The sequence below is a fragment of the Acomys russatus genome, chromosome X, assembly GCF_903995435.1.
Source record: "Acomys russatus chromosome X, mAcoRus1.1, whole genome shotgun sequence".
In the NCBI taxonomy this organism is placed as follows: Eukaryota; Metazoa; Chordata; class Mammalia; order Rodentia; family Muridae; genus Acomys; species Acomys russatus.
In genome coordinates this window covers 36,567,416-36,590,403 of record NC_067169.1, presented here as the reverse complement: position 1 = coordinate 36,590,403, position 22,988 = coordinate 36,567,416, and the positions used below count along the sequence as shown (strand labels likewise).

The 22,988-nt window shown below is 34.8% G+C and overlaps 1 protein-coding gene across 9 annotated transcripts in view; it reads right to left on the bottom strand.

The window, feature by feature from the left end:
* Window positions 1-22,988, bottom strand: part of Dmd (dystrophin) — a 2,465,896-nt gene that overhangs the window by 2,036,125 nt on the left and 406,783 nt on the right. The window contains exon 1 of one of the 9 annotated variants that reach the window (XM_051140910.1): window positions 6,549-6,835. The exons of the other annotated variants lie outside the window; for them this stretch is intronic. Within the exon in view, the coding sequence (XP_050996867.1) occupies window positions 6,549-6,579 (31 nt within the window). The 5' untranslated portion in view covers window positions 6,580-6,835. Of the gene's footprint in view, window positions 1-6,548; window positions 6,836-22,988 lie in introns of those variants that run through there. 9 annotated transcript variants of the gene reach the window in all.

Genomic DNA, 22,988 nt, shown 5'->3' with positions numbered 1-22,988 from the left:
CTGTGATGTGTTCTTTTTTTTTTTTTTTTTTTTTTTTTTTAATTTATCTTTGTACACTTTCAAAGGTGAAACTCTGAACAGAGAAAGTGTTTTGGTTACCTTGCCCTTTAAGTCAGTACTTGGGCTAAGAAACTACTGCTGCTGCAATCTGATAAAAGAGGAGACAACTTGTGTGCAAATAAAGATGAGTGCCAGGAATGAGCAAAAAGAGACTGATGTTCATACCCTTTTATAGTCTTGATTCTGTGGCAGTCTTAGCCAAAAAAGGAATAAGCAAATGGAGAGCAATTTAAAACACAAAAACAAAGGAAACCAAAAGAAAAGCCAAGGACATGATGGAAGCATATAAACAGTAAGGCTTTTTATCCCCCAGTAACCAGGAAAAACATAAAACACTGTCATGCTAACTGTCCTTAATTAATAGAAACAGTTTTAAAACTCAAAATGTTATAATGATGAAAAGCAAATACATCAAAGGGTAAAAGATAAATTATCAAATAGCTGCATATCCATTGCTCACTACTGTTTCATTCATGTATATATAGTTTTAAGATTTAAAAAATAAGCCGGGCGTAGTGGCGCACGCCTTTAATCCCAGCACTCGGGAGGCAGAGGCAGGCGGATCGCTGTGAGTTCGAGGCCAGCCTGGTCTACAAAGTGAGTCCAGGATGGCCAAGGCTACACAGAGAGACCCTGTCTCGAAAAACCAAAAAAAAAAAAAAAAAAAAAAAAAAAAAAAAAAAAAAAGATTTAAAAAATAGAGGCTAAAAGCATGACAATTCAAACATCTGGGCTTTTTATTTTAATATTGTTATTTCTCTTAAAAACTCATTTAACTATGTACATTCTGATTTTAATACACAGATAAACATTGATTTTAATAATATATTTTAATGTTTTTTCTATTCTTCAGAACAACCATATTTTTCTACTTACACAGATAAAATACATGAACTAAAAATGAGGTGACTAGTAAAAACAGAGGCAAAGCTCTTCATTTTTCTACTTACATGAACATATTTTAGACTAGTCTGTGATAAATTACAGCCTAAAAAGCTGACATAAAAATAACTTTTTTTACATCTTAGATTCATACAAGATTAATTTTTTAAAGTTATATGTAATTAAAATATTTATTTAGCCATTCTGGAAGGTTCATTTATGAGCAATGAAAACAAGAATTAGAACAATATTTTATTAGCTTGTCAGGGAAATGACAGCTCCATTCCAATTAAAAGCTAATCATCCATTCTCCCTTGCCTCCTCTTAGTGAAGAACAATGTTTGTGCATAATCACTGAGTGAAAATGAGGCATTGACACAGAATGCGAAAGGCAGTAAAGAGATCAGCCAAAAATATCTAAATTCCATCTTGAGTAGTAGGAACTGTGTGTTTGCTTGAATATTAATTGTTCATATACTTTGCAAAACCAAAGAAAAGGATTTTAGGATACCAGTAAAACAAAGAAAAATAAGCAAACAATAAAAACCAGCTATCTTTTAAAGCATCCAAAGTCTTGCAGTGTTCAGGCTAGCTTTGGTCTTGAATCAAGGATGAATTTGAATTTCTGATCTTCTTACTACCACCTCCAAAATTTTGGTATTACAGGTATGTAGCACTACTTCCAGTTTAGGCAGGGTTGTACATCCATACCAAGGTTTTGTGACTATTAGTCAAGTACTCTACCAATTTAGATTAATTTTTTACCTATTAAAATCCCAAGACATTTGGAATGGATGAAATAAACCTAAACAAAAATTAAAGTATAAGGTATCTTAAAATTGTAGACTACTTGAAAGACATAAACTGTGAAGACAGAATATTGCCCTTTGTTTTCTTAATGGGCCTGAATGCAAGAGGCTATAAAGAAATTTTTATGTGCAAGTCACCAAGCAATTCTATTTCCTCACTTTTATTTATGCCTCAGTAATTGTGTCTCCACAGTTTCATATTCTCTTAAACACTAGAGCCAAAACTCTTGTTGTCATATTTTTTAATTTCTCTTGCAATATTCAGGGCAATGATCATGAATGAGGAGAGATAAAGACTATGTGCCTTGAGTATTAAAAAGTATTTTAGAATCTCTTAGGAAAACATCTGGTTTATGATGGCACTTTTAATTATAATATGATATAAGACATGGAGAATCAAGTTTTTATTTTAAATGTTTTAGAAAAATAAGTGAACCTAATTGTTTTATGTTTTAATTTTGAAACTGTACTTGTGCATGAATGTTCATAAATGGTAATTATTTTTCTGTGAGACAGTTCTCTTTTAACATACAGTGAAAGGGAGTTTGAAATGTTATATAGATTTAGAGAGGCTTCTGTGTGTGAAACAAGTAGTCAAAGCCCTGCAAATTTGGCAAAACACACTATAACATTGTCGTCTTAACTTTCACATGCATAATAAAATGAAGCTTTGGAAGCTCAGAGGTGTTTGAATACTATATAGGATAAAACCTTTGGAAAGTTAAACAGAAGTTTTGACAGGAAGTCAATATAACTCATATATCTCCATATAACTCAAGGCCTTGTGTATACTAGGCAAGCACTAGGTCACTGATTATATACCATATCCTACTGTAAGTTTTAAGTAGAGAAACTGATGATTGCACTGTGTTGATTTGGTTTTGAAATTTCCCATGCTGCATAGGGCATGATCCACGAAGTGGTATATTTTCATGACACTTGGCTAATGAATGTGGTTGCACTGAATAGAAAAAAAGTATTTTCTATATCCAATCTCATGACTTTTTCAACAAAACTTTTTAATATGGATAGATTCCCTTGATAACAGAACACAAATCTCCCAGGACTAAAGCAAGCTTCTGTGAGATAAAAATCCATTGTCTCTCACTGAATCCAATCAAAATCTGTACTGTATAAAAATTAACCAAGGTCATCATTATTCCTTATCATTGGGATTTAGCTACCCTTCATATAACTACATCTCCTCCATTAACTAAGTTTAACATCACTTTAATCAATGTACCTTTTTAGAGTACAAGGCAGAAATGTCAAATTCCTACCACTATAAATTCTTATAGATCTCTAATCTACCTAAATAAAAGGCAGTTTCTGAGAAATAATTCATGCTTTATAGAAGTACAACTAACATCAGCTTCTTTCTAAAATTTAGCTAGGAAAAGATTCAATCCCAACAAATACCTCTAACTAGAGGTAATGCCCAATGCAATTAATTACTGAAGCTTCACTTATATAGACTTCTCCCAAGGCTCTAATTCTATGCTAATAATTCTAAATTAAGTTTCTTTTTTGATTTTTTTTACTTAATTAATTTATTCAGATTACACATCAATTGTTATCCCATCACTTGTATCTTTCAGTTCCTCCATCCTTCCCTCTTTCACTCTATTCCCCTCCCCTAGATCTATGAACGAGGGGGACCTCCTGCCCCACTATATGGTCATAGGCTATCAAGTCTCACCTTGGTAGCCTGCTTATCCTTTCTCTGAGTGCCACCAGGCCTCCCCACCAAGGGGAAGTGGTCAAATATTGGGCACCAGAGTTCGTGTCAGAGTCAGTCCCCACTCTCCATTCAACTATGGAGAATGTCCTGTCCATTGGCTAGATCTGAGTAGGGGTTCGAAGTTTACTGCATGTATTGTCTTTGGTTGGTGCAGTAGTTTGAGCAGAACACCTAGACCCAGATCCGCCCATCATGATGTTCTACTTGTAGGTTTCTAAGACCCTCTGGGTCCTTCTATTTCCCCATTCTCCCATATTTCTCTCACCTACTGTCTGAATAGGATGTCCTCACATCTATTCCAATGTCCCTCAGTCGAAGAATGGATAAAGAAACTATGGTACATTTACACTATGGAATACTATTCATCTATTAAAAACAAGGAAATCCCAAAGATGGAACTAGAAATGATCACACTGAGTGAACTAACCCAGAAGCAGAAAGACTCACATGGTATATACTCACTTATAATTGGGCACTAGCCCAAAAGGCATGTCCCATGAAAATCTTCACTTCTATTAAGTTTCTTGAAAGAGATCTCCCGGAAGAAGAGAGAGGGAGAGTGGGATTGAGAGGAGAGGAGGAATGTAAAGTGAATAAATAAAAACAAAAACAAATGAAAAACATGTTTTCTAAGAGATTGAAGGTTTTAGTTTTTTTAATGAATCTACACAAATAGTTAAGAACTTGACAACCTATCTCATAAGTAGTATTTTAAATGGGAGAATGGAGCAAGTAGGAAGGGAAGCAGGGAACTCAAGGAGAGGCAATGTTGTGGGAACTAGTATCCAAACTAAATACTATAAAAACATCATAAGGACACCTTTGTATGCTAATTTAAAAATATAATTAAATACAAAATTAAAAGTAAGTGATACTTTGCACATAAAAATTAATTTCAAGTATATAGACAAAACTGTAGTTCAGTATATTTTTTCTTAAATAACTTAAATTTGGACACAATGTTCCATAGACATTTTAAAATGAAATAACATCTATATAATATATTGTATTTTTCATAATGATATTTTATAGAAGAGACAAGAAAAGCCTCTTATCAAATTAGAAATTATATTATCAATTTAAAAGAGATTTTCTATTTTCAGTTAAGATGCCCTTAAGAGATCTTGTAGTTGAAATTCTAAAAGATAACTTCTTTAGACTTAAAGACAAATTGGGCCATTTAAAAAAATCTGAATGAAATGTTTATTAGTATTGAGATATTTGAATATATATACTGAATTATATATGTTATTCTAATGGTAAATAGTTGTTTTAACACCACAGTCTTTTCTTTTCAACAGTAATGTTTTGACACAACAAATAAGCAAACAACCTAAATACATTTTTCTAAGTTTTTCAATCTAAGGTAAATTTAAAAAACAGAAAAAATAAAACAAGATTCAAATGTCAAAATATCCAACTAGTAGGACACTGTTAAAACAGCAAAAGCTTTTGTGCAATGTAACCCTTAGAAAATTTCTTTTTCCACTTAAATCTATTGTTGTATTGCACAAGCATTATTTCAAGGTTTGAAAATGCTCTATAATAAAAGCTTCTTCAAATCCCAAGTATTTAAAAACACAATGTACTATGCCAAAGCTGACCATAAGCTTGCCTTTCTTCATTTCAGAATTGCATTTGTGATGATCTTTCAAAAATGCTATGGACACTGTGTTTTTGTTTGTTTGTTTTTTGGTGTTGAAGATACAATTATCACTAAGGAATTATCTCAATGATATTTATAAGCTGATACAAAGGATACAGAAAGAATAAACTAAAATATGCATACTTGTGTGTGTTACAAAGAACATGTGTAAATACTACGTGTACTTTGCATTGAGAGTAAACAGAGGAAAAAGGAAAAGCTATTGTGATCCACAAATAAATGTCTGAAGGCAACAATGGAAACAACTGATATGCTATGAAATGTAGATGCACCTATTATAAATAAATACATATACAATCTCATTTCTACATTTTTTTTCTGGGTATGGGCTTGACTTTTTTCTTAGAATTTGTTAATTAATTACCTATTTGTAAAGATTTCTCTTTTCGTTTTCACTTATAAGAATTGTCCTCATAACTATTTTAGAATGACTAGAGTCCACAAATCAAAAATAGAAAGAAAATGATAACCTTCATCCATATCTCTGGGACACACTGGTTTCATCATGGATTATTTTTACATGTTATTTTTGTTGTTATGTTAGGGCCAATTTTAAAATTCATTAGTCACAGCTGATACCTTAAAAAAATAAATGGGGTGCATTTTAAAACAAAAATCTGATCTAAAATTTTTACTAAAGTGCTAGGTCACAATGGACATGAATCTCCAAATGACTTACTACAAAATAAGATTAAAACCCATCCATTTTTTTGTTTTGTTTTGTTTTCAGATCAAGAGCGTGCATTGTCATTTTCTGGCACAAATTATATCATTATTTTAAAAATAATCACAATATGAAAGAAAACAGGAAATTAAAACATGTAGTAAAATGAAAAAGTTAGAAATTCAGTCTTTATGAACACTTTTACACTTACCATTTGTCAATAGCAACTTATTTTCTTTACTTTCCCCTATGCTATGCCAAATAAAACCTTTCTAGACTTCAGGAATCAGTTCTTCCCATGGAGAATTAGTTCACTGAGAATACATGTCAGTTCACAACTGCCTACAGAACCATTACAAAGAATATCAATCAAAATGAAAATATAGATACAGCCATCCAATAAGCTGCTCCATACACTCAAAGCAAGTTATACAATGATTATTATTATTTAGTGGTTTCTTTAACAAGAATGAAGTGTTTATTCTATTGTGAAGAGCAAACAAATAACAGTAACAAAACCCTCAGAACTCTTTCTCATATGTACTGAAACACATATAATATATATATATATATATATATATATATATATGTTAAGTACACAGAAGACAAAATTATGCTTTTTCATAAGCTACTGTAAAAGTTTAAATCAGTCTACCTACTCAGTGAGCTTGTCACATGCTGAAAGTCATGCCATGGGTAAGATATTTTTAGTTACTTTGTACTTACAACAGTCCTCTGCTTCTTCCCACCAAAGCATTCGGAAGCAAAAGTATATATATCAAGGCAGGGATAAAAATCTTGGTAAAAGTTTCTTCCAGCTTTATTGCTCCAGCAGGCTTAGGTACGATGAGAAGCCAATAAACTTCAGCAGCCTTGAAAAAAATAGCACTTCAAGTTTTCCTGTTAGTTTTTTTTTATAAAGGCTATTGCCTTCAAGAGCTGAGTCCTGTAGGTGGAAAGTGAGTGAGCCCAACACTGAGTGAGTCAACATAGTAACTGATGCCAGGTTTCTGTAGAGGCCTCTGGATATTTCAAATTCCAGGACCTGCGCACAAGCAAGTGACCCGCCTTTTCTCTCAAGTTGCTTTCCCATAATAGGACTGCCCATGGACACTACATATAAGGCTGTGCTTCCAGCACGGCAAGCTCTGTGAATTCAAATAATGTTCAACTGTGTTCTGAGTCATATCCAAACCAGAATAGCACAGGGGACTCACTCTTGCCCTCAAACTCCCCTAAACATAAAATCTCATCAGCTCAAAGCTGTCACAATATTTTCTGTAACTTTTATATTAATTACCAAAACAAAAAAAAAAAAAAAAACAGAAAATCCTGATCCAGAATTAACTTTTAAATGCCGTTTTACACCCTTTTAAAATACCACCAAAATGTCATTCTACTGGACAATAAAATCTTCTTAGAATAATCTATTCATTTGTAATCTAACTGATGTGTGCCAAAATTAATTTTTATCCTTGAGATCCAATCACAATTATGTGTTGATTATGCCAACACTATGAATAAAAGAAGCAACAGCAAAAAGGAACAGCTGAGGTCTGAAGGCAGAATGTGAATAGGTCTCAGGGGACAAGTTTTCTGCTAAAATAAAAAGCCTTCTTATAAGCGGCACAGAGAATTCTTGCCCAAATGATAAATTTCAGTTGTGATTTAGGATAAGACTTCTTTTCCAGAAATTTATTATTTCATCAAATTCTGTTTTAATACTTACCAAAATCATTCTACGAAACATTGAGCTAATGACCATTTAATGCTTCCCTCAAAAGACTATAATATTAAATGGACCGAGTTGTAATATAACATCTAGCATGCTTCTAAATCATAGTCATCATATTTACACACAAAGTGAGCTCAATATTCTTAAGACTTTGGTAACATACTTTGAAGAAAGATATGTATTTTACAATTATAATCATCTTCCTTGAGTTGTTTCAGTGTTTCCTAATAAGTACAACTTTTGCAAATTAAGTAAGCTGTTGCAAGCAAGAGAATAGAATACAATGTATGTTATAGGCATGTATGCCACCACTTTCCTTAATCTAAATGGCCATTTCTGTCTTAATATTTCATGTTTTCACATGTCTTCCTTTCCTTAAGATCTCTGCCTCTAGTCTCATAATACAGGAGAAAATCACCTGAAATAGTTCAAAGTGTTAGATAAAATTTATAAATTAGTGGTTTGGAAAAAAATTACCCCATGCAAAAGAGTGTTTTTCCTTTTTCAAAGATATCTATATTGGTTGAACTGTTACATATATTATGAAAGTATACAGTTTTAGGTGTTTAAGAAGAATTGTTTCCTTTTGAGGTATGAGTCTAAAATAGAGAAAAGAGGAATATAGGAAATATAGGAAGTTGGAGGGAAGAAACGGAAGGAAGAAATGATATAATTATTTTATAATCTCAAAATTAAAAAGAAAAGAAGTCTTTTTAAATATACCCAATAGGAAATGTATTGGCTCACATAGTTATTTCATCTGTATGAAACACTCCTTCCAAAAATACACAAAAATAAAATGCAGGTAATTTGGTACTTACCCATATAAGCAAAAATCACTGCTATTGTTTTTAAAATACGCCGGTGGTGGTGCACACACCTTTTTTTTTTTTTTTTTTTTTTTTTTTTAGTTTTTTAAATTAATTTATTCATATTACATCTCTATGGTTATCCCATCCCTGGTATCCTCCCATTCATCCCTCCCTCCCATTTTTCCCTTACTCCCCTCCCCTATGACTGTGACTGAGGGGGACTTCCTCCCCCTGTATATGCTCATAGAGTATCAAGTCTCTTCTTGGTAGTCTGCTATTCTTCCTCTGAGTGCCGCCAGGCCTCCCCATCCAGGGGACGTGGTCAAATATGAGGCACCAGAGTACATGTGAAAGTCATACCCCACTCTCCACCCAACTGTGGAGAATGTCCTGTCCATTGGCTAGATCTGAACATTCCTTCATTGCTGGTAGGAATGCAAACTAGTACAGCCACTTTGGAAATCTATCTGGTGCTATCTCAGAAAACTTGGAATAGGGCTTCCTCAAGACCCAGCTATTCCACTTCTTGGAATATACCCAGAAGATGCTCCAGCACACAAGAAGAAAATTTGCACACGTCTTTAATCCCAGCACTTGGGAAGCAGAGGCAGGTGGATCGTTGTGAGTTCAAGGCCAATCTGGGCTACAAAGCGAGTCCAGGACAGCTAAGGCTACACAGAGAAACCCTGTCTCAAAAAAACAAAAAAAGGAAAAGAAAAAGAAAGAAAAAAATGAAAATGACTTCATTAAAACTATAGATGAGCACCAGCCTGTGTAAATTTTCTTATATCTTCCAATCCCTTGAATACAGTACTTATCTCTGTTGAAATAGCTTTATCTCATCCAAGTTTTTACTTTATGGCATATAGATTCTGTACATATTTTTAGATTCAAAAAATTTTATAAGACACAATTTGGGCATTGCATTTATCTATTGTGGCAGTTCTGATGGTTGAGTTTCAGACCTTCTGCATTGTAGGCAAGTGCTTTACCATAGAGTTACATTCCATAAGTATTCTTTTTTAATTAATTTAATTGTGTTAAGAAAATATGAGAATGACTGGATACCTCAACTCGTAAGGCTTCAGACCTTAAACAAACAAGAAAAAAGTAAAAAGAAAGAAAGAAAAAGAAAAGAAAATATGATCTTAAACTCTCTCTCTTTCTCTCTCTTTATAAAGTTTTAAGCATTCCGTAGAGTCTTTGTAGACAATATTGGGCCCCAGATTTCTAGAAATTATTCCTCATGTGTTACTAATCATACTCACTGATCAGTAATGAACTCTTCTATGCTGATCATGTAACCTGAAATCTTGACAAACTAGTTATTTTAAGTAGGTTTTTTTAAAAGGATAGTTGGAATGTTTCCATACTCTATTAAAACATCTTTAAATAAGGACAATTTATTTCTTATTTTCTATATTCACTTTCCCTGTATTTCTATACTGGTCTTAAATTAATATTTTTTCTTATACTTATTTTCCTCTCTTTCATGCTTACTAGTGTTTTACTTGCATGAATGTATGAGCACCACATGTGTGCATAGTACCTGTGGAGGTCAGATAAAGGCCACAGATCCCTGGGGTTATGGATGATTGTGCACCACCATGTGGCTTCTGGGAACTGAAGCAAGGTTCTCTGCAAGAACAAGTACTTTTAACTGCTGAGCCATCTCTATTGCTTCTACTCTCTAAAACTTCTAATAATATTAAGAATAGTAGACTTTAAAATAGGTTTCCCCCTGGGCTCTAATAAAAGAAAAAAATGAAAATATTTCATTATTATTATGAGGAGAACTATAGAATAGTTTTTGAAGATGTATTTTATTAAGTTGAAGAAATTGTCTGCAAGTCTCGCCTTTCTGAGATTTAAAAAGTTTTCTTTGTAGTGAACGGGTGCTGAGTTTTTGCCAATTTTTTCAGCATGAAGTGATCACATGTTTATTCATCTTTAACCTCAATATGATACATTAAACATTGTAAAGGACTTCTTTTCTTTGTACATGAGAAATATTGGTCAGCAACATATTGATTTGGTCACTTTTTTCTTGACTTATCTAATTTGCATATAAGTATGGCTTGCCTTGCAAAGTGTATTTGGAAATTCTGCCTTCTCTTCTATGTTAAAGAAGTTGATAGTTCTTCTCTTTAATCACATTAAGAAATGTCATGGTACTTCCTTCCAGCTTCCAGAGATTCTTATAAGAAATTCTCTGTTATTTGATTTCTCTTTTCTTTTTTCCTTTTTTTTTTCTTTCCTTTTCCCCCTTATACACAGATTATACTTTCTCCTTTGTTACTTTAAAGACTTTATGTTTTCTTTTTCTGAAAGGTTTGACTATGATTAATATTACCCTTTGTTCACACAGTTCTGTGACCTGTAGGGCTTCATCTTCATCAGCATTCTCTTTTTCTGTCTTTATTGACTTTCAGCGCTTCTGATGCCATGCACCATAAATCTTTGAGGACTGGTTCACTTTTTATCAATTTATTTTCTTTCTTGTTCAACCTTATTACTTTCTATTATGTCATCATAAGCACAAATTTGTTTTCTATTATTTCATCATAAGCACAAATTCTGCACTCTGTCTTCCTCACTCTGCTAATGAGCCAATCCAGCCAATTACATTCTGAAGGGTTTTATTCATTCAGTTCTTAAATTTCATGTCCTACCTGCTTTTTCTCCCTGAGATTTTCTGCTTCAGTTGCTTAAAAATATTTTAAAATTTCTATTACAAGCATTCACTTTGATGCATTTTTAAAAATGTTTTAGAATGTTTTACTCCATAGCTCTTGTCAATATGTACTTGATATAGAGACGAAGTGTAAAGATAATAACATATAAACCTTATACACATTTTCTTGTCAAATATTATTGCGTAAATTAAAGAGTTACTTAAAATTATGCTCTCGAATGCATACTATATAAAGTATGGTGTTCATACTTTCACTTACTAATGTAAATGGACTATGCCTTAAATCAATAATCTATAACATATGCTTTAGCCTCAGGATGGAATTTTAAATGATTTTATATCTACATCATTGAAAGCAATAAAACCATAGAGAAAATGAATTGACCAGAAGTCATTTGGTCATAAGGATGAATAACAATGATAAACCATCAATAATGGTGACAAGAAATAAGGAAACACAAATTTTAATATTTGGAAAAAATAAGTAGTACCACAATATATTTAGATATACAAATATGGTAATAAAGGAATACTATGTGCTATTTCACCAAATACATGACAATATAGATAAAAGGGAGCAATTCATTGAAACGTAAAAACTGACAAATCATTCATATAGTAATGATTTGATTACTTATTTAATTGCTAAAGTAATAAAACTTAAAATTTGTAGACATTTACAAAATATAACTCTATGTCAACATGGTTTTATTGAGATGTTTACATATGTAACTTTTAAAACATAAATTATACCAATTATAAACAAACATTTCTAAAACAGAAGAGAACAAAACAATTCTGGTAACCTTTGATTAATTCAGACATAGGACATACACATTAGGATTTTATTCAGCCTCAAAGGAAAGTTAAATTATGGCATTTATAGGTAAATGTAGAGAATAGTGGAACAATTATATGAAGAAACCGGGGTACAGAAAAACAAATACTATACATTCAACTCCATATGTGGATACTAACATTGAGTCTTTATATTTATGTGGGTTTTATGTTTTTTGGTTTTTTGAGACAGGGTTTCCCTGTGTAGCCTTGGTTGTCCTAGACTTGCTTTGTAGACCAGGCTGGCCTTGAACTCACAGCAATCTGCCTTCCTCTGTCTCCCAAGTACTGGGATTAAAGGCATGTGCCACCACACCTGGCTTACATTCATGTGTTTAACTTGGAGTACCTTTAGAAGCCAGGAAAGTAAGAAAGAGGCCACAGAGCTGGTAAATCTCTTAAGGCAGAGGAGAATAGGGGAACATATGTGATATGAAAATAGAGAGGTAGAATACAGGGAGTGGAAAGGTTTGAGCAGGGTTAAGGGTAGAATGATGGGGAGATGAAATGGTAGGTAAGGTACGCTTCCTAAAAGGAAGCTTGTATGGAAAACACATAAGGAATCCCATTACAATGTAAGCAAATTAAAAACTAGGACAATACAGGAGGTAAACTTTAAATCCCTTCCCAGATATAGCCAATGGTCAGAATATTCTCCACAGTTCAGTGGAGAGTGTGATATGACTTTCTCACGTACTATGGTGCCTCACATTTGACCATGTCCCCTGGAGGGGGAGACGTGGTGGCACTCAGAGGAAGGACAGCAGGTAGCCAAGAAGAGACTTGATACCCTATGAGAATATATAGGGGGAGGTAATCCCCCTCAGGAACAGTCATAGGGGAGGGGAATAATGGGAAAATGGGGGGGGGGAGGAATGGGAGGATACAAGGGATGGGATAACCATTGAGATGTAACAAGAATAAATTAATTAAAAAAAAAGTTCTTCCGCTTAAAAAAAAAAAAAAACAAACAAAAAGAAGAGAACCATCTTAACTGTCCCATGAATCCTGCACACCTCATACATTTATAATTTTAGGACTGTAAAATGCTTGTGAGAAATTATATGTTTTCTGAACAAAAGAACAGGACACTGACACTGCATGGGATGGGATAAACATTGAGATGTAACAAGAATAAATTAATAAAAAAAAGAAAGAAAAACTATAACTAAAAATAAAGCAAGCAAACAAAAACAGAGTTAGAAGGGAGATATCCTGTAAGGCTATTATGCTATTTTTAAAACCCAGGAGTTATTTTAAAAATTCCAGTGAAAGACATGGAATGTTTGCTTATGAAATATTGGTCAATGAATGCCCAAAGTGTCTCCATATAATACAAGCTCTTGACATTCTTTGTAGTTGTCCACCAGAAACAGCTAAGATATTGTTACTAAAGACACCATATATCTTTGTTTTGAGGTCAAGAATTCAGACTCTGACTGAGCTGGAAGCTTCTTCCTTGCTATTTATCTTTCGTAGTGGCAAAAGGTGCTATGTAGGCTGCTTGGAGAGAACAGGTATCAAAGCTCATACATAACCAGATTGTAAACTCCACATGGTGCAATGTCAGCCTGCCAGGCAATAATGGCATGACTATTGTGGACATAACTAACAGGTGTTATTTCAATTTGGAGCCTAATCCACAGGAGGAAATTTATTCCTGATACAGCAAACCTAGTCAAAAACCTGCAGCTATGAGGAGATCTCAGACTCTAGGGAAAAACTTGCCATTGTTCTGTAGCTAAATTGGCATAGCCTCATATTGCCTTCTAAATATTTGTTTGTACCCATAAACAAATGCTATTTTTAGGATTTGAAATGAATTGTGGTCATGGTAACTCTAGGTGATAAGAATAAGTGAATGTTGAGTTACTAATCCAAAAATAGAACATTTATTCTGCTCCTTCTGAGGCTGAGGAAACACTTCAGAAAAGGGAACAGAGCAAGATAATTGGAAGAAAGGCTAAAAAAAAAGCTATGTTCTATGTATGATAATGTCTCTGTCATCATGTTCCTACAGTAGCTGAGGTGAAGAGACCTGCACAAAACTGGGCCTGTCATTAGTAAATCCAGCACTGGGGAGTGAGTGGTTCAGGGGTCTCTACCTCTCCATGCTAAACTGTGCATTCTGGAGGAGTGATGATCATTAACATTATCTTTAGTTGAGCATTCATGAGTGAGCCTGGCAGGCTCTAATGAAGAATATCAAACTCATGGTCACAAGGACAACTCTGGTTAAACCCAATGGCTTACAAATGAAAAAAAGAAAACATGAATATATAAAAAAAAGAAGCTTGCAAGAAAGTGGGGATGGAGTTGACTGGTGTGAACAAGAAATAAAAGAAGATTGGTTGTAAAAATTATCAGAATTCATTATACAAATGTATGAAATAGATTTATTAAAATCATAATTTAAAAAGGAGGTAGGATGATACCAAAAGGAGAAAGACGATACAAAACCCACAAAAAACTTATCAATGCTGCATATGAATATTATTCAAGATTTCCTTTATAACAAAAAAAATGAATGTAAAGGAAGTTATTTTGTAGATATGAATCTCATTCTATGTTTAGAAAGTCAATAACTGAAATCTATGTTAAGAGGAAAAAACACAATCTTCTCAATAAATGTAGTAACAACTTATTCATTTGGGGATCTTGTATAGGAATTAGTGGCACTCCACTGCAACTGAGGTCGCCCCTTCAACAGTGGCCTCTTCTGAGATACTGGAGCCCTGTCACACATTTCCAACTATCAGATCTTCATCATTATTTCTTCGTGCCTTCAAAACCATTAACATGTGGTAAACTCTTACACATTATTTACTAGATTCTGCTGTTAACTTGATACCCCCAGCTGGATCACACCTTGTGTATTCACCCTAATTAAATACTTTCCTTAATTTTTTTTTTTTTGTTTCTTTGTTTTTTGCCTCAGTGATGCTGGTTTCTTATTCTGAGTTGATTCTTCATCCCCAGCTGACTACCGTCTATTGTCCCAGTGAAGCATAGACTTTTATTTCTACACATTATTCATAGAAAATATCACAAAATATCTTCCAATGGAGTCTTAATTCCCTTTGAACCTTCAAAGGCAGGTGTCCTTTGCCTGCAATTTTCCTGTATTCTTATCTTCAAAGCTCCCACAGAACAGCCCATTAAACTCCAAACTCATAATACAATTTCCACCCCAAAGTTTTAAATACTTCCACAATCTCTCCTCTAATAATATAGTTTTCACAACAACATCCAACGCTCTGGGTTTAAATTCTCTCCTAGTTTGATTGATTGATAAATATCATGTTTCATTGATAAATATCATGATCAAAAGAAGCATGGGGAAGAAAGGGTTTATTTCATCTTACACTTTATAGTTCATTGTCCAGGGAAGCCAACTGTAGAACTCTCATAAAGAAGATGTTGAGATGGAATAACAACTACATGAAAAGTTGTTCCATACCACAAGCAATAAGCAATTGCTGGGAGAAATAGATTCGTTTTCTTCTTTACTTTAGACACTGGTAAGCTGCCCATGCTCTTGTAAATAATCACTCATCCAGTGTTCCTAGATAACATTAGTTGGTTCACTAGTAAAGAAATTACAAATTAAAACTCTAATGTTATTGCAACTTCCCACTTATTAATAGGTTCACTTTACAACACTGACAACACCAAATGCTACTGAGGTTGTTTAATGACAGAAATCCTAATTATCCTTGGTAGAACGTGACATGTTATAGCTCCTTTAGATAAGAGTGTGGCTGTTTCTTATAGAACTGAAGATTTTACATGATCATATGATTAAATACATGTACTTACTAGTACTTAGCTAATAGGTTAAAATGTAGACCTTTTATAAAAACATACATGATTATTTCATCACCTGTACTCATGTTTCTCAAAGCATGGGAGCATCTATGTTGGTTTTGAGTAGGTGATGGCATGCTTTGATATATCCAGATAAATGATGCTAAGCATTAAATAATTTGCCTATGTAACCATGAAATGGCATGTAGGAAAGTTGAACTCATATCAGCAAGTGAAAGAAGTCAATGTGAATATACTGTATATCCCTGTCATAACATGAAAGAAGTGAAACTATGAAACCACTAAAAACATCATTAATTTCCAAAGGCTAAGGGACAGAAGGAATAACTAGAAAGAACGCAGTATATTTTTAAATTAGCAAAATGAAGATAATAAATTTATCATGTTAAATAAACAGAGAATACCATAATTTGAATTGGAACATTTAACACAGTCATGCCAATTTTACTCAAATTAATAGAGTTAAGCATGTTCCTATAAAAAGCAAAGCATTTTTTTTTTTGGTATAGAATATATTACTCAAAATTTTTCATGGAGAAATATTACAAGCAGAATAGCTAAAACAATGTTGAAAATATTTGTATCTTTTAATATGACAATAGTGATTAAGATATTGTAGTGCTAAAGAAAATATGAGTTATACACTAAGGACGATACCAATATCTATTCTAGTACTTATATCTTGGTTATATAATGAATCCATAAAACCCAAAACAAAATAAAGAATATTGTAATAGAAAGTGAGCAAAAGTCATAAAGAATTATTTGAACTACAGCAGAAGAAAACCATAAAAATGCTGCTCTACTCTCTCAGTTCCCTTAGGCAGACAGTCCCCACTGAATCACAGGCCATGCCTGTCAGAAGATCAGATAGGCCAGCTGCATCCAGACCTTCCTCATTCTCTACCTTCCAACAGAACCAATCCTTAGTTGTCCCTTGCCCACGTGTGTCTGCTTCCAAGTCCCCAACTCCAGCTGGCATCCCTGTCTAAATACTAGCCATACCTGTCAGAAACCAGGTAGGCTGCCTATCCATGGACCTCCTCCACTCTCATGGGACCCTCTCAGATACTATCCCCAATCACCCTTTACTCCTGATCACTATATCCCAGCTTGAAACACAGGTAGAGATATCCTGCTAGTCCAGAGGCCACACTGAACACCAGAATTTCAGCCCCTAACTCAGGCAGAGACACCCTACTAAATGAGACTTGAAATCTACCAGAAATGCAGCCTCTGCCTTGGACAGAGAACATCTGTTCAACAACAGACCATATAGTCCAGAAGATCAGAGAAAAAAACAGAAAACAAGGAAAAAAGTACCCATCTAACAGTGACAAACCCAGAAATCAGCAGCCTAGGCCTATAATCATACTAAACTCAAATGCCTAGAGAGTCCAGTATAGGAACATAATCAACAACTGCCAGGGTAATATGTCATCACTGGAGTGAAACAAGATATTTCATGAGAAAACTAAATTTAAACAATACCTATCTAAAAACACAGCCCTAACAAAGGTACTAGAAAGAAAACTTCAACCCAAGAAGGTTAACTATAACCATGAAAACATGGGGAAAATGATCTCACACTATCAAAACCACAAGAAGGAACACACACACACACACATAAACCACAACCACCACCACCACCAACATCAACAACAACAATACCAACACAAACCTCACATATACCGCTCTTGGAAATACATTCAAAATACTCTCCTTTCTGCCACAGGGGCCCTTTCTCAGCTATATTCATTGCAGCTTTATTCATAATTGCCCAAAACTAGAAACAACTCAAATGTCCCTTAAGAAAAGAATCTGTAAAGAAAACGTGTTATATTAATACAATGGAGTATTACTCAGCTTCTAAGAATGACGTCATGAAATTTGAAGGCAAAGAGAACTAGAAAAAATCATCTTAAGTGAGGTAACCAAGACCCAGAGAAACAGAGATGCTCTGTACTCACTTATATGTGGATACTAGCTGTAAAGTAAAAAATAATCATGCCACAATCCATAAACCCAGAGAGGCTATGTAACATTGATGGATCCAGGGAAGAAGCATGGATCTCCTTGAGAAGGAAAAAACAGAATAGACTGGGGTGTGTGGACATGGGAACAGAATAGATAAGGTGGAGTGGGGAGGAATGGAGGGAGAGAGTACAGGGAGAGATTACTGGAATGCGGAAATATTTAGGGAGCAATGTGGAAACTAGTGCAATGTAAATTTCTTGGAACCTATGAGAATTATCCCAGCAAGGACTCCTATATAAGGAAGATAAGGACGCTGAACTGGCCATCTTCTGTAATCAGGAAAGGCTTCCAGTAGTGGGACTGAGATAGCAACCCAGCCACAACACTTTCGAACTGCAACTTGTCCTGCCTGCAAGACATGCTGGAGCATTTGTGGCTTAGAGCATGTGAGAGAGGCCAGACAATAACTAGTCTAAATTGAGGCCCAAATCATCAGAGGGAGCTTATTCATGACATTGAAAAAAATCAATGAAGTGATTCCTAAATATATTCTTCTATACTGATAGTTTGGTCATCAAAAAAGTTTCCTCTGGCAGGTAATGGGAACAAATCCAGAGATGCACACCCAAAAATTAGTCAGAGCTCTGGGAACTCACCACAAGAGGAGGGAGGAGGACTATTAGAGCGAGAGAGATTGAAGATACTAGGAGAACAAAGTCCATTGAATCAACTAATCATGGATTATAGTGGCTCACAGACACTGAAGCAGCACTAATGAAACCTACATGGTTCTCCACGAGGTCCACTGCATTCATGTTGTGGTTGTTTAGCTTGAGGTTTTTGTAGGATTGCTAACAATTGGAGTAGAGGTGTCACTGACTTTTTTGCCTGCTCTTTGGACACTTTTCCTCCTACTGCTTGCCTCATACAGCCTTGATATAAATGTTTGTATCTAGTCTTATTGCATCTTGTTATGCAGAGTTCAGTTGACATCACTGGGAGTCCTGCACTTTTCTGAAGGGATATGAATGAATAGCTGATCAAGGTTAGAGGCAAAGTAGGACAGAAGAGGGGCAGGATGACAAGGAAACATATAAATACCAAATAGGCTTGTGAAAAATGTCAACATAATCTGCAATTACATTGATATAGGCAAATTCAATTTTAATAATATGTAACAAAATATATATAACAGTGACTAAATTAAAAATTAGCAACCCATTCAAATGATCACAAGGACATATAGAAATTGATTAATTACTTACAAATTATTACTGGAAATGTAAAACATTACAGTTACCTTAGAGATTGTTTAGCTAATTTGTAAAAATTTGAAAATACACCCACTAGATACAAAAGAAATTTCATTTAGAGACATTAGTTACTAAAATAATGAAAACCTTTCTAACAAAATATTTTACTTGTGTGTGTATCGTTACATAGGTAACAAACAGAGATTAGAAACACACTAGAAGCTAATCAATTTTTGAATAATTAAACACAAAATTGACACACAGCAATCTAAATAAGGTTAATCTGAAAATTTCACACAACAAAGAATTCCGTCTCTGTGGGTTTTTTTAAAGGATAGAATTGTGTGAAAAGATCAGATTAGTTATTGCCTGGGATGAAAATGCCAGTGAGGCCAAGATGCAATTGTGATCATAGAAGAACAGCGCTGAGAATTTTTCTTTCTTTCTTTCTTTCTTTCTTTCTTTCTTTTTTTCTTTCTTTGAGAATTTCAATTGATAATATATTTTAGATATTGAATTTTTGTCTTATATTTCTTTTTATATTTTATTTCATTATTACTTTGTTCATTTTAAATCCCAATTGTAGCCCCCTCCTTAGTCCCCTCCCAGTTCCATGAAACCTCCCTCATGCCCTCTCCTTCACCCCTTCCATAGTCTTCAGAAAATGGGAGTCTTCCATCCCTACATCTAACTTCAACATGTCAAGTATCCTCTGGATTGCAAGGCTGCCCTGCCAGGGGGAAGTGGTCAACAAGTGGGCACCAGAGTCCATGTCAAAAGTAGAACCTACTTCCCATATTATGGGACCCATAAGGAGACTGTGCTGCCTATCTACTATATTGGAGCAGAGGCCCTAGGTTCTCACCATGAATGGTTCTTGGTTGATATATCAGTCTCTACAGTACCAACAACACTAAACCCCACCTGGATTGGTTGGTCCCATTGGTCTCCTTTTGGAGCCCCTGTCCCTTCCAGGTTCTTCCATCACCCACTGCTTCCAAAAGACTCTCTGCTCTCCACCTTGAAATTTGGCTGTGAGTCTCAGGACCTGTTTAGATGCTATGCTAGGGGGAATATTTCAGAGGAATTATATGGTAGGCATCATTCCTGTTCCCTCTCTTCAAAAATTTCCAGTATCTATTTACCCTTGTGAATGGAATTAAGCATTATCCCTAGGGTCCTCCTTGTTATTCAGTTTTTTTAGGTCTGTATATTATAGTGTGGTAATCCTGTATTATGTGGCCAATATCTGCTTATAAGCGAGTATATACCATGAGTGTCTTTCTAAGTCTGTTTCCTCACTTAAGATGATTGTGTCTAGTTCCATCCATTTGCCTGCAAATTTAAAGATTTTGTTATTTTTAACATTGAGTCATATTCAATTGTGTAAATAAATGTCTTGAGGTAGAACTATTTCCAATTTACTGAGAAAGAGCCAGGTTTATTTCCAAAGTGATTGCACAAGTTTGCACTCCCACCAGTAATGGAAGAGTATTTCCTTTTCTCTACAACTTCACCAGCCTGTGCTGTCACTTGAGTTTTTTATTTTAGCCATTCTGGTAGGTGTAAGATGGAATCTCAGAGTCATTTTATCTTCATTTCCCTTATGACTAGGGACATGGATCATTTCTTTAAGTGTTTCTCTACCATTTGAAGTTACTTAGTTGAGAATTCTCTGTTTAGTTCTGTCCCCCAATTTTTAAACTTTTTTGTTTATTAAATAATTTTTTAATTTTTTACATATACTTTTATATTATTACACATATATACAATAGACTACCTATAACAAGTAGAACCAGGACATAATTAGGAATTATATAAATATTACATTCTTAGTGGTTGGCTATTTGTATTTGACAGCCTTGAAGAAAACATCTTTCTTATCTTGGTGTATCTAAAATTCTGAATGTATGACTTTCTCACGTACTCTGGTGCCTCACATTTGACCATGTCCCGTGGAGGGGGAGACCTGGTGGCACTCAGAGGAAGGACAGCAGGTTGCCAAGAAGAGACTTGATACCCTATGAGCATATACAGGGGGAGGTAATCCCCCTCAGGAATAGTCATAGGGGAGGGGAATAATGGGAAAATGGGGGGGGGGGAGAAATGGGAGGATACAAGGGATGGGATAAACATTGAGATGTAACAAGAATAAATTAATAAAAAAATTCTGAATGTAAATCAATCTCCATCACATACTTAAAATTTAAAACACCTATCTAGACATAAAAACATTTTAACCCCTAAAGAACTAAGCTTAATTTTAGAACTAAACTATCTGGTCTTCAACCCCATCAGAGACTTGAGAAGGAATAAAATCAATTACCTGAGTATATAGAGGGTGCAAGTTAGCAGCTTCCCAAATGAGAAAAAGACAGAGACAGTTTGCTATCTGAATAGTAACCCAAAACTCTCTACAATGTTGAAACATATTCATCAGCCTTCTGGTCCACTATATCTCACAGACATATTGTGAGGAAGGAGCTATTGAGGACTTGATTACCCTGTCTTGGCAGAAAATGACAGTGACTTGCCTGCATCCAATCTTGCCAATTTTTAGGCAGAATTCTGTCTGTGGTATAAATGAGGACATTTTTCCCAGTGGCTTGTTTGCCACATTTGAAACCATCTCCATAAGGAGGTTCTTTGATGCTCATCAACCTCATTGGAGAAGACTGGGTGTTGCCAGGAGTTAACCTGTCTCATTGTCAGTGAATCTATCAGCCTACTCCTCTCCTGCCTGACCCAACTGGGATACAGTCAGGCAACCAAGCTGAGCTCAGCTTGTTGCAGGTTCTAACACCCACTGTCCAACATCCTGAGGAGATAGTTTGGGGATCTCTAGCAAACAACCTTTGGCTTGGAGCACGCTTTACTTGCTCCCATCCTGCATGGGCAATGTGGCATGCAGATAGCAATGTTCTTGGAAGAACCTCTAGGCCTGCTAACACTAGAGACAACCAGACGCCTGGAAGACAGCGCAAAAAGATTAGCGTCAAAACTCAGAGCCATATAACCAGAAACCAATGATCCTAACACAGCAAGCCCTGGAGATGTGAACACCCATGAAGCACAAGGAGAAGACTTTAAATCTGAGGTGATAAAAATGATAGAAGCTTTAAAGAGAAAAATAATTCACTCAAAGAAAAACAGGAAAATACATTCAAACACATGAAGGAATTGAATAAATCCTATTAAGAATTACAGGAAAATACTGTCCCCCATTTTTAATTGGATTATTTGGTTTGGTGGTCTAATTTTTTTAGTTCTTTGTATATTTTGTATATCATCCCTCTGTTGGTGAATTTCTTTTCCCAGTCTGTAGGCTATTGTTTGGTTCTGTTGCCAGTGTACTTGGCCTTGCAGAAGATTATCAGTTTCATGAGGTCCCATTTATTAATTGTTGATCTTTGAGCCTGAGCTGTTTTTTTCCCTTTTAGTTTGTTTATATGGTGGATTACATTGATAGATTTTCATATATTGAACCACCCCTGCATGTCTGGGTGAAGCCTACTTGTTCATGGTGGATGATATCTTTGATGTGTTCTTGGATCTGTTTGCATATATTTTATTGAGCATTTTTGCATCAATGTTCATAAGAGCCATTGATCTGAAATTCTCTTTGTTGATTGAGTCTTTGTGAAGTTTAGGTATCAAGATGACTGTGGCCTTAATGATTCTTTGGATTTCCTCTGTGTGTGTCATCATGTCTCACTTTCCATTTCTGATTGTGTTGATTTGGATAATGTCTCTCTGCCTTTTATTTGAGTGTTTGTCTATCTTGTTGATTTTCTCATAGAATCAGCTCTTGGTTTCATTAATTCCTTGAATTGTTCTTTGTTTCTAATTTATTGATTTCATCCCTGAGTTTCATGATTTCTAGTTGTCTACTAGTCTTGGGTGTGTCTGCTTTTCATTCTAGATCTTTCAGGTCTGCTGTTAAGTTGCTAGTATGGAACCTCTCCAATTTCTTTATGAAGGCACTTAGTGCTATAAACTTTCCTCTTAGGACTGCTTTCATTGTGTCCT